The sequence below is a fragment of the Pseudopodoces humilis genome, chromosome 6, assembly GCF_049639895.1.
Source record: "Pseudopodoces humilis isolate 2021_Gansu_Grassland_sample_001 chromosome 6, ASM4963989v1, whole genome shotgun sequence".
NCBI lineage: Eukaryota > Metazoa > Chordata > Aves > Passeriformes > Paridae > Pseudopodoces > Pseudopodoces humilis.
Window position 1 is genome coordinate 26,049,416 of NC_142205.1, and position 13,906 is coordinate 26,063,321.

Genomic DNA, 13,906 nt, shown 5'->3' on the forward strand with positions numbered 1-13,906 from the left:
CGCGGGCGCCCCCTGGTGGCGCTCCGCGGGGCGGGTCCCTGCGGCCCGCGCCCACCGGCGTTACCCGGCAGCGCCCCCCAGCGGTTCCCGGGAGGCGCCGCGCTGCCCCCCCGCGCGCGCAGCGTTACCTGGCAGCGCCGTCACCGCGCCGGCCGTCGCCTCACCACCGCGGCTCCAAAGGCCCTCGGACGCGGCCCAGCCCAGGGGAAAGGGGACCGGGCTGACACTACCATCTCCGTTACACCTTCGCCGCCCGAGGAGTGCTCTCGGAGGGACACGGGAGTCATCGCACCGCCCCCGGGAACGAACTAACATCTGGCTATGGCAGAAGACTTAAAAAGTCTGTTGGGCGCAGGAAGCGTCCGAGAGCTGCAGCAGAAGCTGGAGAACTGGCATCACGACTACGAGGTGAGTTCTGCCGCTGCTCGGGGAGCGCAGCCGTTCCCTCCTGGGGGAGTACCGGCCGCCGCTCGCGTTCCACTGGCCGGTTTGGGACACCGCCCCGCGCGCGATTCCAGTTAGCGCAGTTTTAACACCTTTTCAGCACCCAGGGCTGCGGTTCTTCGGCTTTTTGTCCATGACGAGGCTCCCTGAAAACGAGGGTCGAAGGTTAAACGTGAGATTTGAGAGGTACTGCCTATGTTTAAAACAGAGTTGGGCGTTGGAGCAAACGATCGGCAGGTAGAATGACCGCGGGTGCGGTTGTGCTCGGAGTCGGCTGTGGCCCAGGAACGGTCAGGACGACGTGAGGGAAAAGGGTGCTGAAAGTGAGAACGGGTTATCCAGCATCCCAGCTCTCCTGGGTGGGGAAACCTGGTAGAGCTGAGAGGCTGCTGCAAGGCAGCACAGCCGCTGAAGGGCTTTCAGAACGGGGCTCAGGGAAGAGTTTAGGGTATAAGGAGAAGGCTGTAGTGGAATCCATGGAGGAGTAACGGGAAACTGAGGAGGCGGGACAGGTGAAGGAGTAGAGGTGCAAATTCAGGGAAAAATGAAGCGAAGGAACTTGAGACTTGACAGCTGACTTTGCTCAGTGGAAAATCTTAACAGAGTTTTCAGTCCTTCGTCCCCAGGTTTGTCTACCTTCAGGATGCAGATAGTTGGTCACGAGCCTGTAACCACCTACCGTGTGCGGTGGCTAGTGAGAAAAGATGCAGCGTTTTCAGGGGAAACTAGTTATTTTCTTTTACTTCATGGTTGGACAAGAGTTACAGTTACATAGCCAGTGTAACTCTGCAGGATTCATGACAAAGGACAGTTTTAAGGAGTTTGAGAATAGCTGGTAAAACTACCACAGAGGAGGAACAGTGCATTTCAAAATCTTGCAGGCGGATGGTGGAGGTAGACCTTAGGAGGGCTGAGCAGCGGTGGGGGCTGACCTATCCATCGTAGGTTGGTGGGGAATGGTCTTTAATGTCTTGGGAAATGAAGATGAGCAGTTTCAGGTTGCTGTTGCATAAAAGTAAGAGCTGGCAGATGGAAACATCGTGTTATGTTGCTGTAATGAGCTGGAAAAATGCGCTTTGCAGCTGTGTTCTTGTGGAGGTGAGCAGGTTGACTGTGCTCCCCAAGGCCTGAAGAAAGCATGTTGCAGCAATCAAAACACAAGCTGATGGGGGCATGGCTGGGAATTTCAGCTGTTTTGGAAGCTTGTAAAAACCATATGGAGTCGTTAAAATCTGAAGACCTAGAGGGTGATCTATGTAGAAGGTGATACACAGGTTACAGGTAAAGATTAAGGAAGCAGGTACAATGTGTGTATTCTCCTGGCAGGTGCAGTAGTATCCTGGACAGATTAACCCCATCAACTCATTTTCAAAATTTCATTTGCTGAAAATGATGTAGTTTTGCTGTTTCCTAGGCATAATGCTGGATTTTGCTCCTTCAGTAGTTTATGTTTCAGTTTGGAACTCTTAAAAATCAGATGAAATTGCATGGAGGCTTTATGTGACTGCTGATGAAGCAAGATAAGAGCCTCATATGTATTATTTCAGCTAATATGGAATACCAGATTTTGGACTAGTTTTTTTTTAATCCAATAATCTGCTAGATTATTATTTTAATAACTGTTGAAAGATTTTAACTCAGATTCACAATTTCTATGATTATTTTTTTAGAGACACTTGTGGTTGCAGCCTCTTTATGATGGAAAAGGAGTAGGTTTTCTCAAGTAGTGAATTACCTGGGTCACAGAAGTCCTGATGTCTTGTTCATTTGCCTACTAAAAATGTGAACCTTAAAAAATGAGTATTCTAATGGATCCAGTAAGAAAAAGTTGGGAGGATGTAATTATAGGTGGGAAAAATGCCATGATTGTAACAGGGATAACTTTAAGTAAGCAAGCCCACACAGATGTAGTAATGCACATTAATTTACAGATGAATTCCAGTGGTGAAAATATGAGCCGATGCTGTGAAATATTAGAACTGAACACCGCGATTCAAAAGCAGCTCTTCTCAATTCTCAGTGAAACATCTCAAGGTAAATCAGTGTCTTGTCTAATTATTAATTACACACATTTCACATAGGGCATTTTTTTCCAACTTGGCTCTTTCTGTAAGCTTTCTCACCATTTCTTAATGTATGTGTTTTCTTAGATGCTGATAAATGCGCAGAAGTAATAAAAAGCTGTATCACGCCAAGCCCATGCTGTGCTGCTTCAGGAGCACAGGTGTGTAAGAAACTTATTTTAAAGGGATAGAACTACATGAATTTATACCTGCAGAAAGGCATTAATGAATTTCTGTTAATATTAGCATTCCTCTCAGATTTTACCTAATGAAATATATCCTTAGTTGCTCGTGGACACCCCTACAGAGACAACCATGCTATTGTGAAGGGATTTGCTCTGTATAAGAAGTCTAGGTCACTAAACTACTTTCCTTTTCTAGGTAAAGATCTGCTATGTTTATATTTGCAGAGACATCATAGAAGTATTTATGCCATATCTCTTTTAGAAAAATTAACACTGAAAATACATGTATAAACTGAAGGTGTGCATAAACTCTGTGCATTAATCTATGAGCTCCTTTTATTTTTTTTTTAAAGAAAAAAATTCTAAAAATATTATATTATTTCCTGAAGTAGCTAAAAAAATAAGTACTCATGTGTGTCATGATACCACCATGCTCCTGGAGTTCCTATGTACTTGGTATTTACTGAAGGGGTGTAATACTAACCATTTGGCAGAAAACACAGAGATGCTGTGGCTTTCTGTTTTGAAAGAAAATAAGAGATGGCTAATTAAGACTAGGGGAAGATCTACAAGATCCTGAAATTTGACAGTGATGTCTCTATGTTCTTTGGTTTCTCATTTTTACACCTGCTCTGTCAAAATCTTTCACAATTAAAGTAGGACAAATAAAAAGTGATATCCCTTAAGAGTCAGATTATAGTATAATGCAGGAATGGGGCTCTGAAGAAACCCCCAAAAATATAGAATAATGATGTTATTAAATGACAGTACCCCAGGCATACCAGTTACAGATTTGTCATTACATGTGACATTCAAAATTTAAAGAAAAACCTGTTGCACTAATCCCAGTACTAGCAGGCCATTATATGGGTTGTTAAAGGCAACTACATGTGTAGTAGTGTAGTAAAGTAGTAGCTTTCTGGAATGACAATACTTGCCTCCTGTGTTCTAATAACTTTTTCTGTTATTTTGTGTACATGAATTCCCAAAAAGTTTACTTCAATTGGTGATGTAGTCAATCAGAAGTTGACTAACTGATAAAAACCAACTGTGCAACACATCTGCAAAATGTTTTGTTCTGATGATTCAGGCAATAAATTTGCATATGCAGACCTTCCATAATTTCTACCATGAGGTATAAAATAAGTGAATATTTTTCTTTATATAATTGAGTCTTTGTTTGGTATGCCTGAAAGGTATTGCTTATGTCTCAGAGAGAATACAATTACTTTTATTCTCAGTTTCTTTAGAAATTGTTGTTGCTGAACTATTTAGAACTACATCTGCCTATAAAGCTATAGTACTTTGCTGAGGGAATCTATAAGGCAGAACATTCAAGCAGTGTGACTTCATTTCCTGGTAGGATTCAGCTGGAGAAGAACTACAGCTGTGTGATTTGGCCAGCAATCCGAAATGTCGACTGCAAGATTTGGAGAGCAAACTAGCTGAAACTCGTCTGCAGATCAACCGGATGGAACGAGAGTAGGGAATTTAACTGCAATTCCTTTTGTTTGTTTTTTGTTTTTCAATAAGCTACATTTTTCCCTTGACATCTAAATATTGATGGAGATTTGTAAAATATTTAATTTCTGGCCTAAAACCAGAGTTTCAAAATGCATCACGTCTCTGTATTATGTGTGTGTATCCAAAGCAGGGTACAAATGATACAGTCACACCCACATTCATAAATTGACTTGGTAGGTTTTGCTTCTGACAGAGGTGTTGGAAAACACCCCAGTATTCTATGTAAAAAGGTTTTGTATAGTCCATGAAAATCACATGTGGAGTTACATCTATGAAATGTTGCATCCTGAGCAAATCCTAAATAAAAAATCAGTTGAGTAGCTATAGTGTAACATTTACTGAAGGACTTACAACATGTCACAATTAATTATGCAACGTAACTGATATGTAAATATCCAGGAAGATAAAAGTCACTGTCGTAAGATGGATGAAGAGAGTTGGATTTCCAGATAGGTGACTACACCTGAACAGTTTTTGCCTAGTTGCTTAAAACATACGTTGTGGAGCAATGTAATATAAAAATTACTAAGTTGCTTCAGATACAAATTTGTGCAGTTATTACCAGTTCCAAGGACATTTAAGATGTAGCGTCAAGTGGCAGACACATTATCATGCATCCTGTTAGCTTAAGAGCAATGAATATTTACAAGTCTTGGGTCAGTACATTAAGTGATATAATTCATGCCCTTGCTAAGTGATTCCAAGAATATCAGTTTGGATTTTCCCCATCCCTATTTCTAGAACTCATCTTCCCAAATCTACTTTTCTTTCCCAGTTGTCCTTTATAGTAGAATTCTTTAGCCCTCTTTTACTACTATTCCTGCTAGAAGCCTTTGCAGAAGGAGCTGACTAAGGATGGAGCTGAGAAATCTTTCCTCTTAGCAGATGTTGCAGGCCTTATTACCTGTGGTCATCTCAGTCAGCCTGCACCTTATAAAGGTGGAACAAGAATCTTGTCAATTGAGAAGTGTTAGAGCTTTTGTTGGTTCAGATCCTCAAAAATCTCACCAGGGTCCTCCAGTAAAGGAAGGATGGAGTGAATACCTTCAAAACAAATAGAAAACATCTTTTTTATTTTTTCCTTCCACTTTTGGTAAGAGGAAGGCAACAATAATACTGGTGTTTGGAGAGAAAGCAGAGATGTTGGGTTAGTTTTTAATATTAAGTAAGAGTAAAGGACAGAAGATAAGCTTGCTTCACTGGTTGTCTGCCAATCTTTAAGAAACACTCCTTTCGGGGACAGCAGGAGAGGAATTGTTAGTTCTTGTTATTACTTGAATAATATCTGTGAGAATGAACCTGATAGAAGAAAACACCTGGGCTCTAGATCTGTAGGAAAGAAAACTGAGCTGGTTTAGTTAACATCTTAAATATGAGAAAGAAATTAGTTTCTTTTAGACCTGATCATTTGAGCTAGCATAAGGACACCAAATGTTAACCAGTGATTTTTCCTACAGGATAGAGTGCTATATCCACTCTCCTGCCACAATACACTTACACAATTAAAGTAAGATCAAGGGTGTGCTTTTTTTCATTTGTTTTTAAACTCTTGATTTTTCCTGTATTTCAGCGTAAGGAAAACATGCTGAAATTATTCAACAAAACATAAGGAGCTTGCTCAATAATTTCCCTCTTTTTTCTAAACCTGTTGTTTGATGATGAGGATTAGTTGATAGTTTACATTGATAGGACATCTTGTGACTGACCATTCTATGGGCTTAAGTCTGAGGGCTTCCTGTGCTGAAGGCTGCAAAGTCTTGAGGAAGTCAGAGCAAGTGAATGACTGTGAGCATCAGATTCAACTATTGTGGGATGAGGTTTCTATCCTGGATGCCCAAAAGTCTATTCTCCAGAGCAGGTAGAGGCCTTACTCAGAAAAGTCCCTGAATCATAGAAATCAGTCATGTTAGGTAGCATGAATTTTCTGCTCATTTGAAATTGAAGTGTAAACAAAAGCTAGGCTTTTTCACTTTGTAATGAAGGAACATAAAGTCTTTAGATGACTTCATCTAGTGTCCAAATATTTTATTTTAAAGCAACTATGTTAAGTTTCAGACAAAACAGCAAATAAGGCACCTTTACAAAATACATAGAGAGCAACTGTATGGAATAAAAAGAGAGTTTTTTGTTGGTGAGTCCTCTTATAAAAAAGTTCTGCCCTGTAATCATACAATGTTCAATTTTCACTTGTTTGACTTCGGCAGTACTCTTCAGTGGTACTGAAAGAGGAACAAATGTCAAAATATTACTAATTAAAAGTGTGTTTCCTAGGAACAAAGTGCTTGGCTACACATGCTTTAGGAATTACTTTACTTTCACCATTTATGCTTTAGCCCTTAAAAGGTATTGATGAAAATGCCTTCATATTAGACTAATCAGCTGTAGCTTCTTTAATTACATTGGCAAAAATCTCACCTTACTCTTGTGAAAATTAAATTGACAAAAAATCTGCTTTAAGGAAAAACATCTGAGGATGATAAAGTGACATGAAGCTTCTTTGCCTGTGTGTCGTAGGCTTGCACGGACCTGCCCTCCTTGCTCTCCTTGCCCTCCTTGCTCTCCTTGCCCTCCTTGCTCTCCTTGCCCTCCTTGCTCTCCTTGCCCTCCTTGCTCTCCTTGCCCTCCTTGCTCTCCTTGCCCTCCTTGCCCTCCTTGCCCTCCTTGTGCTCCTTGCCCTCCTTGCCCTCCTTGCCCTCCTTGCCCTCCTTGCCCTCCTTGCCCTCCTTTCCGGTGTGGGAGCAGCCGACCTGTTTGCGTGAAGAGCTGGTCACCTGCCCAGAGCAGACGGGTCCATGCTTCGCGTCGCGCCTGCCTCATAGCACGCTTCAACTTCATCTATGCTAAAGACCGCTTGGATGCAGAGGCCCGTTTGAGGACATTCATCTGTGACATGGAGGTGGTGCAGAGGATAATATACCTTGCAGTTGTGGTGAGAAAGAAATAGTATTTCTTATTTTACAAGAGAGGTGTTGTAAAACACTATGTCTGCATTGGATTAAATTGTGGGTACATTAGCATTTCTGTCAAATGCAGAGAAGAAAAGCTTTCTTCTTTTTTTATTTTGGTTTTTCTTTCTTCCCCTCACACTTCTACATTGAACTCTCAATGTAGTGTTCTATCTGACCTGTCCCAAGATTGGAACAGGGTCAGTGATTTATCGTACAGGTACTAAAAGAAGACTAATTTGGTCTGAAAAGTAGATGATGCCTGCAGTGCTCAACCTTGCCTTAGTTAGAAAAATTCTTTTGCGAGTGCTGCATTAAATACTACAACACTAGAAAGCTAAAAATCTTTCCATATCATGCTTTCCTTATGCTTGTAGCTATGTGCTTCTTTAGTTTAATTAGGTCCCTTGAAACCACCTAGATACCCCACATTTACCATTAACTCAGTTTGAAGAAAGTTTTAATTTTTTCTGTATTGAATCTTCTTTTCTATAAAAATGATATAACACATACCTGTGTTAGAGAGGCAGCATCTCTTAATGTGTGATCCCAAACACATTTAGCTTAGTAAAGATTTTTTATTTCAACTGTCATTCAGTTTACACTCTCCAATCCAATTCAATCAGAGAATTCCTTCCCAATGAGTTAACTTTCTCCTTTACAGTAGTGTATTATATTCCTCCTTATTATGATGATAGTTGGTTCAATTCATTTTCTGAGATAACTGATAAAAAATAATTTTGCTCTCATGTATTTAACTAGATGTTCCTTGTGTTTGCAGGAATCTTTCCGTGCAGCAAGGATGGCCTTCTGGAAGCTCAAAATACATCTAAAAGAGTCTTTGCCTCTATGTCACTTGGCGGGACCTGGGTCAGCTGAACTTGCTATCCTGGATTATATGGCTTGCCACAAGGATGTGTATGACGTTTGTTGCAGTGTCCAGGTAAATCAAGGGCAGAGGGGCAGTGATGTGGTGATCTCTTTCAGGAGCTAGTAAATTCAGAATATGTAAACGAGAAATGCACTGTAACCAGTTAACTTTTCAGAACAATATTGCTAGGACTAGTATATATATGATTTAGTAATAGTTTGTTTTATTTGTTTATTACAACATATTCTTTTTGAAGCTATTGTTTTCAGGAATAGTCCAAGGCAACGTTACTATGAGTATCTTATACTGATTTTTAAATGTAGAAAGCTGAGAGGCATATTTAAGGGGGGATTTCTATACTTGCTTGTGAATAAAATCATTAATGCAAATTACTATGTATGTTTATTTTCAGGAAGTAATTTGCACCTTGAGCATGAATCCGAAGCTTCCGTGTCCAGTAGAGGTTGATTTTGCTGTGCTCAGCTGTTTGATTCGAGAGTTGTGCTGTTTGGCTTTTCAAATGCAGACACTCCTTCCTGCTCTTGATATTGCTGTTGGTGTTGATGGAGAGCTTTTCAATAAGTGCATGTAAGAAATCTTTAGATTCAGTCAGACTCTTACCATTAAAGGTTGTGTAGTCTACTTGTTTCCCAATTAATATAAAAGTTTAAGATTACTAAACATTAATTTGCAGCAAAAAAAACCCTGGCCTGTAGTGAATTTGGTCTGTCTTTAAGGTTTAGGATAGTGTCTAAATACCAGCATGTACACAAGCGTTAACAATTATTGTTTTAGTGAACAGCAGAGCAATTTTCTGGATTGACTTCAGTCTCAAGAACATATTCAATTTATCATTTAAGAAGAAAATTATCATCAGCTTTCCCTGCTTAGTCTCTATCTGCCTTTTTAAAAATGCTTGCATCTTTGTTCCTCCTTACTGGCCTGTTCTATAAAAGTCATGTTTACTGAGGTCTGGCAGTTGATGCTGTTACCAGGATCATCAACATGTTTGCTGCAACTTCCAGGCTGTGTCTGCTGTACAGCATACAAGTATTAATATACTCCCATCACTTCTGGCTTAGAGCTGAGAAAAACCAAAACTGCCTCTTAAGAATGGAAATTTTGTAAAAAAAAATCCACACCATGACAGAGTTTTCCTTTTTTCTATAGGGTAAAGCTGTTTTTTTAGCAGGCAGAGAGCTATAGGGTGCTTCCATGTTGTCTAGAAAATTAATGGGATTGATAGGTCATAAAAAATTGCTCTCAAAAGAAAAAAAACATGACATCACTAAGGAGGTTTCTAGTAATAATTTAGAATAGAGTGGAATCCAGGTGGTGAAGAGCTTGAGAAGTCAAGGAAGGAAATAAAGAAGATGAAAGTAGACTCTGGACAGAGTACAAAGTCATATAGGACTACTCAATGATCCTATCCAAATACAGGGCAGCTAGCTTTTGAAACTCATAGCTATTGGCTAAATTAGGAAGCACTAACACTGTGGTATAGTCTTGGGATGCTTCCTCTACCTGCTTGGTGTGTATGGCCTTAAGAAACCATATGTAATATGTTTTTTTGTGCTGCTGTGGGAGACACATATTCATATCTATCTGCCCATCTAGATAAATGTGGGACATGTATATGTTTACATGTATAACATGTATATGTGGTACACAGAGATGGAGCAAAACTTGTAGAAATTAAAATATCTCTATTTATTGTGTGGTAGCATTCTTTAAAGGGTCAGCCAAACATCATTGTACCCTATTGCCTTGCTTTATGCCTCTGGTTACAACGTTGTTTTATATAACTTGCTATTGTAATATATTATTAAAGTATAGATCCATAGCTTTTTAAAAATTTCTGTTATTTGGTATTTGTTCTGAGTTTGAATCTATAAAGCCAGATGTGTTATTTAGCCAATATTCCAGAGTTAGAGAGGTAGTCTATATACCTTTGAATTAATTTTTCACAGTCAAAATGTCAGTGTTTCATTATCAATATATGAGGATCTTGCTAATCAAGTTGCCTCATGTCTCATAAGATACTAGGATGTATATAGTTGAGTATTTCTGTAATATCCTTTATAGGGTGTTTGCTTTAGCAAGGTATTTCAGGAAGAGGGGATGTCTGTGTCTTAAATTGCTTCTCAGAAGGTTTAATCTGTCAGTGAACACAGGGGCCCTGGCTTGTGTGGGATTTATGCAAAAATTAAGATCTAGCGGCCTTCTAAGTGTGAGATGGCTTTATTAGAATGTCTGTCAGTATAAGTAAACAGTATGTTCGGCTAAGTCTGTCTTCCAAGTCCATTTCTTTTACAGAATCACATAAAGAATATGTATTTTTGTGATATGGAAAGATATTAGAGTTGTAGCTACTTTTTATCAGCATTGATTTGAAACATATTTATCTTTTGGCACTTATATGCAAACATTTCTTGTACTGTTTGTTTCAACAGGTACTATCGTAGTTGTGACTCAGATTTCACAGCTTGCTTTGTGGCCTATCACGTCTGGCCTGCTCTGATGGAAAATGGTACTGTAATTGTGAAGGGAGAGGTAGTCACCAAAAGAACTGTTCCGGTACGTATTTTGTTAAAGGAAAATGTTAAGGGAAGTAAAGTGGATTTCAGCACTGTTTTTAAAATTTAAAAAGATAAGTTTTTAACTATTCCTATATGGATTGAGTAGTATATCAAATATCAATTAGGTTTTAGTGCTTCATCTTGTATATAGGATGAATAGTTCCATTTTCCTTAATGCATTAATTATGCAGATGTATGGTTGTTGTCAGAGCCTGTTCTAAGGAGAAAGCTTACTGTGTTTCCTGTCTGTCCTCAAACTTTGTCTCTAGCATGGCAAGTTTGCTTGTAGAATCTGTCTTTATTAAATCTTCTCTCTCAGAAAAGATTTGTCAAACTCTTCTCTTGTAGTGTTGTCGCAGAAGCAGAGTTAGAAGCAAAAGCTGCTGCTGTGGCCGTCGTCTCCTGCCTGGTCAAGTAAGCCTCTGCTAAATGTCTGTAGTGTTAAGAGCATCAAGTATTTTAAACAGGAGTGTGGGCAACCTCTTAAAAATGCTGATGTGCCACATGTACACTGTAACATTGGGAATAAATACCATTGCTTGATAGTCTTGGATGAGGTGAAGCTGCTGACAGGTAGTTATTGGCTGGTATAATGATCAGTAGAGATACTGTATGAGAAACAGATCATATTTAAATTCTCTGAAGTATCAACAATGTATCTTGGAATGCTTTCCCCCTACTCCCCTTGCTTTAGTGCCCTTCTGAATAAATAACTATATAATCTAGAAGTGTTTCAGTCATTTTGGAGTACATACACAACACATTCCTACCTCCTGGAATTAGTAACCTAAATTTACTCCTGATTTACTAAAAGCATCAAAGGAGTGGAAAATAAGTGTAGGATGAGCAGGAAGGGAAGGTTGTACAAATAAGCTACGTAAAACAGCAGAGCTCTGCGTATGGTTACACAACGTTTGTAATTTCTATAAAAATTTCTATAAAAAATGTGTATATTTTTCTAATTGTTAGTCCATCTTATTAAATGGACATAGGTGCCCTCAACTTGAAATGTGAATATTGAAAATGTGAGAGGCTTTGGGTAGGGCTCACTTTTTTGTGTGTGTGCAGGCTGTGAAAAAAAAATAGAAAGTTGTTGAACTTGACTTTGTAACAGTAGAGCTGCGCTGATAGACATGCAGATTTTCTGGATGTTGATGGGTCCCCAGGTGGCTTTCTTGGGTACAGTTCTTTAGCACACCTGATTTTTCTTTTCTGTTTGTCTTGCAGGTAACTCGAAGCCGCAGTCTTTCAACAGTGAGGGTCAAAAGTAAGTAGGCATATTTGTTCCTAGTGACTCATGGTTTTCACATTAAGCCCTTAAACAATTGAACAAAGGAACAAAATAACATGTTGAACATCTTTGATTCTAAAATAATTGCCCAAGTCTTATTTTTAAATTGGGTAGCCCTTTTTTTATGTGTGGCAAAAGGCTGAGATTTCTGACTTGGAGGGGAGCTTGTTTTTTTCACTCTACTTGGGCCACTGTCACAGTTTCTGTCTGCTGGTTGCCTTCACGTGACCAGTGCTGTAGTAAGTAAAACTTGCTTCCTTCCCTACACAAGAGACAGTTTGCTGTGGGGGCTTCCAGATTCCATGGAGATAGCTAAGTGGTGACAGTGAAGTGAGGGATTTTAGGCAGTATGAGTGTATGCCTATGTTGAAGCCAGCCCAATTTAGAGATTTAGAAAATATAATTGCACTGAAATGCACCTTTTTCTTCCTTAGGGCGCTAACTGAACATCTTCCTGTGGTGCAGTGTATCTGGATTCAACAACTTTGCTGATGCCTTTTCTTCTCAGAAATACATCAAATCTCTCAAAAATGTGAATGGCAACTGTCACTTAAAATGGAGTTTGTGTTCAGTGTGTTTTTTAAAATTATAGAAGGCTTATTTATAATTTTAGAAGCTAAACTCTTCTGATTGCAAAAAAAAAAAAAAAGTGCATGCAGAACAGGATAATTTGGCAAAATTTCCAAAGCTCTCAGGAACCCATGATGTAATCTTACAGGTGGAGATAGAATTATTGCATCTAGAATGTTTGTGTTCCACAGATTCCAAATGATGCAGTTTATCTTGACAGGATTTTAATATAACCTAAATGGTGAATGTTGAAGAATGTTGAGGTTAGCTATTACTTGAAAACAATGTAATTAATTGGTGCTTATTTACAATTTTTAGAAAACAGCAATAATCATAAGATGTGCCAGTCAGACACAGCAGCCTTTTAAATATATCCTTGTGATAAACTGAATTTTCTAACTACAGTGCAGAAGTTGCACAGAGCGATCATAAAATGCCAATACTGCAGCAATCCCCAGGGCTTTATTGACATTTATGCATAAATGCCCGCCCGTCCTTTAGCAAGGCAGTAATAGTTCTTGCTTAAATACATTGTTACTTTGAAATTATTGTAATAAAAACTTGTAGTTTTTGTACACTAGTAGAAGTATTTTGGAAGTGTGGCACTGAGTATTTGTAGGCTTGAAATATTTGATTGAGGCCTCTTCAGTGTCACACTTCATGAGCTTTCATACCGTATTGATAGATCAGTAATTTTTGCGAATACAGTGAAAAAATCCTGTCCAGTTAACTCTTACTGTGGGCATTTATTACACTTTAAATGTAAAAATTGGAGAGAGCTGAAGAGATTTAACAGTGATAAAATATGGGACAACATGCCATCCCATTCATACCATCTCTGAGCCAGAAAGAGATGGCTAGAGCCTGGAGAGGAGGGTGTGCATGTCAGTGGAGGACACCTGAAGGAACAGCACCAAGGAATTCCAGCCACTCCAGGCAGGAAGTCAGCTTCACCAGGGGCCCAGCTTAAATCCTCTATTCTAAAAAAACAGGTAAGATGGGAAGTAAACAGGAGAAACAGAGACATGCGCTGGCCTACAGGGCTATGGCCTAATTGGCATCCTGAGAAGTGGTGGGATGGCTTCTGTGTCTGGAGGGCTGGAATGGAAGGGCAAATGCACTTTTATGAGGGAAAGACGGGAGATGAATGGTGCTGCCCTCTCTGTCAACCAGCTGGAGTGCATGGAGCTCAGCCCGAGTATGGATGAGGAGCTGTCTGAGAGCTTATGGGTAAGGATTAAAGGGAGGGCAGGAACAGGTGTCATTGTTAGTGGGGAACTGCTACAGGCCACCTGGCCAGAAGAACTGAGTCAATGAGGCTCACTGCAGACAGGTAGGAGCAACCTCATGTTCCCAAGCCCTGGCCCTCCTGATGGACTTCAACCAGCCTTATACCTGTTGAATGGACAACACAGCAGGGCACAGGCAGTTCAG

At 39.7% G+C, this 13,906-nt stretch overlaps 1 protein-coding gene across 1 annotated transcript; it reads left to right on the forward strand.

Annotated features, from left to right (window-relative positions):
• The first annotated feature begins 189 nt into the window (after positions 1–189).
• Positions 190–12,396, forward strand: SPATA18 (spermatogenesis associated 18). Its single transcript, XM_088056743.1, is given in 12 exon segments — positions 190–408; positions 2,376–2,478; positions 2,595–2,668; positions 4,056–4,174; positions 5,940–6,116; positions 6,959–7,145; positions 7,943–8,104; positions 8,445–8,620; positions 10,486–10,609; positions 10,960–11,025; positions 11,839–11,878; positions 12,337–12,396. Coding segments are annotated over 12 exon segments (1,323 nt in total). The 5' UTR covers positions 190–321; the 3' UTR covers positions 12,345–12,396.
• The last annotated feature ends 1,510 nt before the right edge of the window (positions 12,397–13,906 follow it).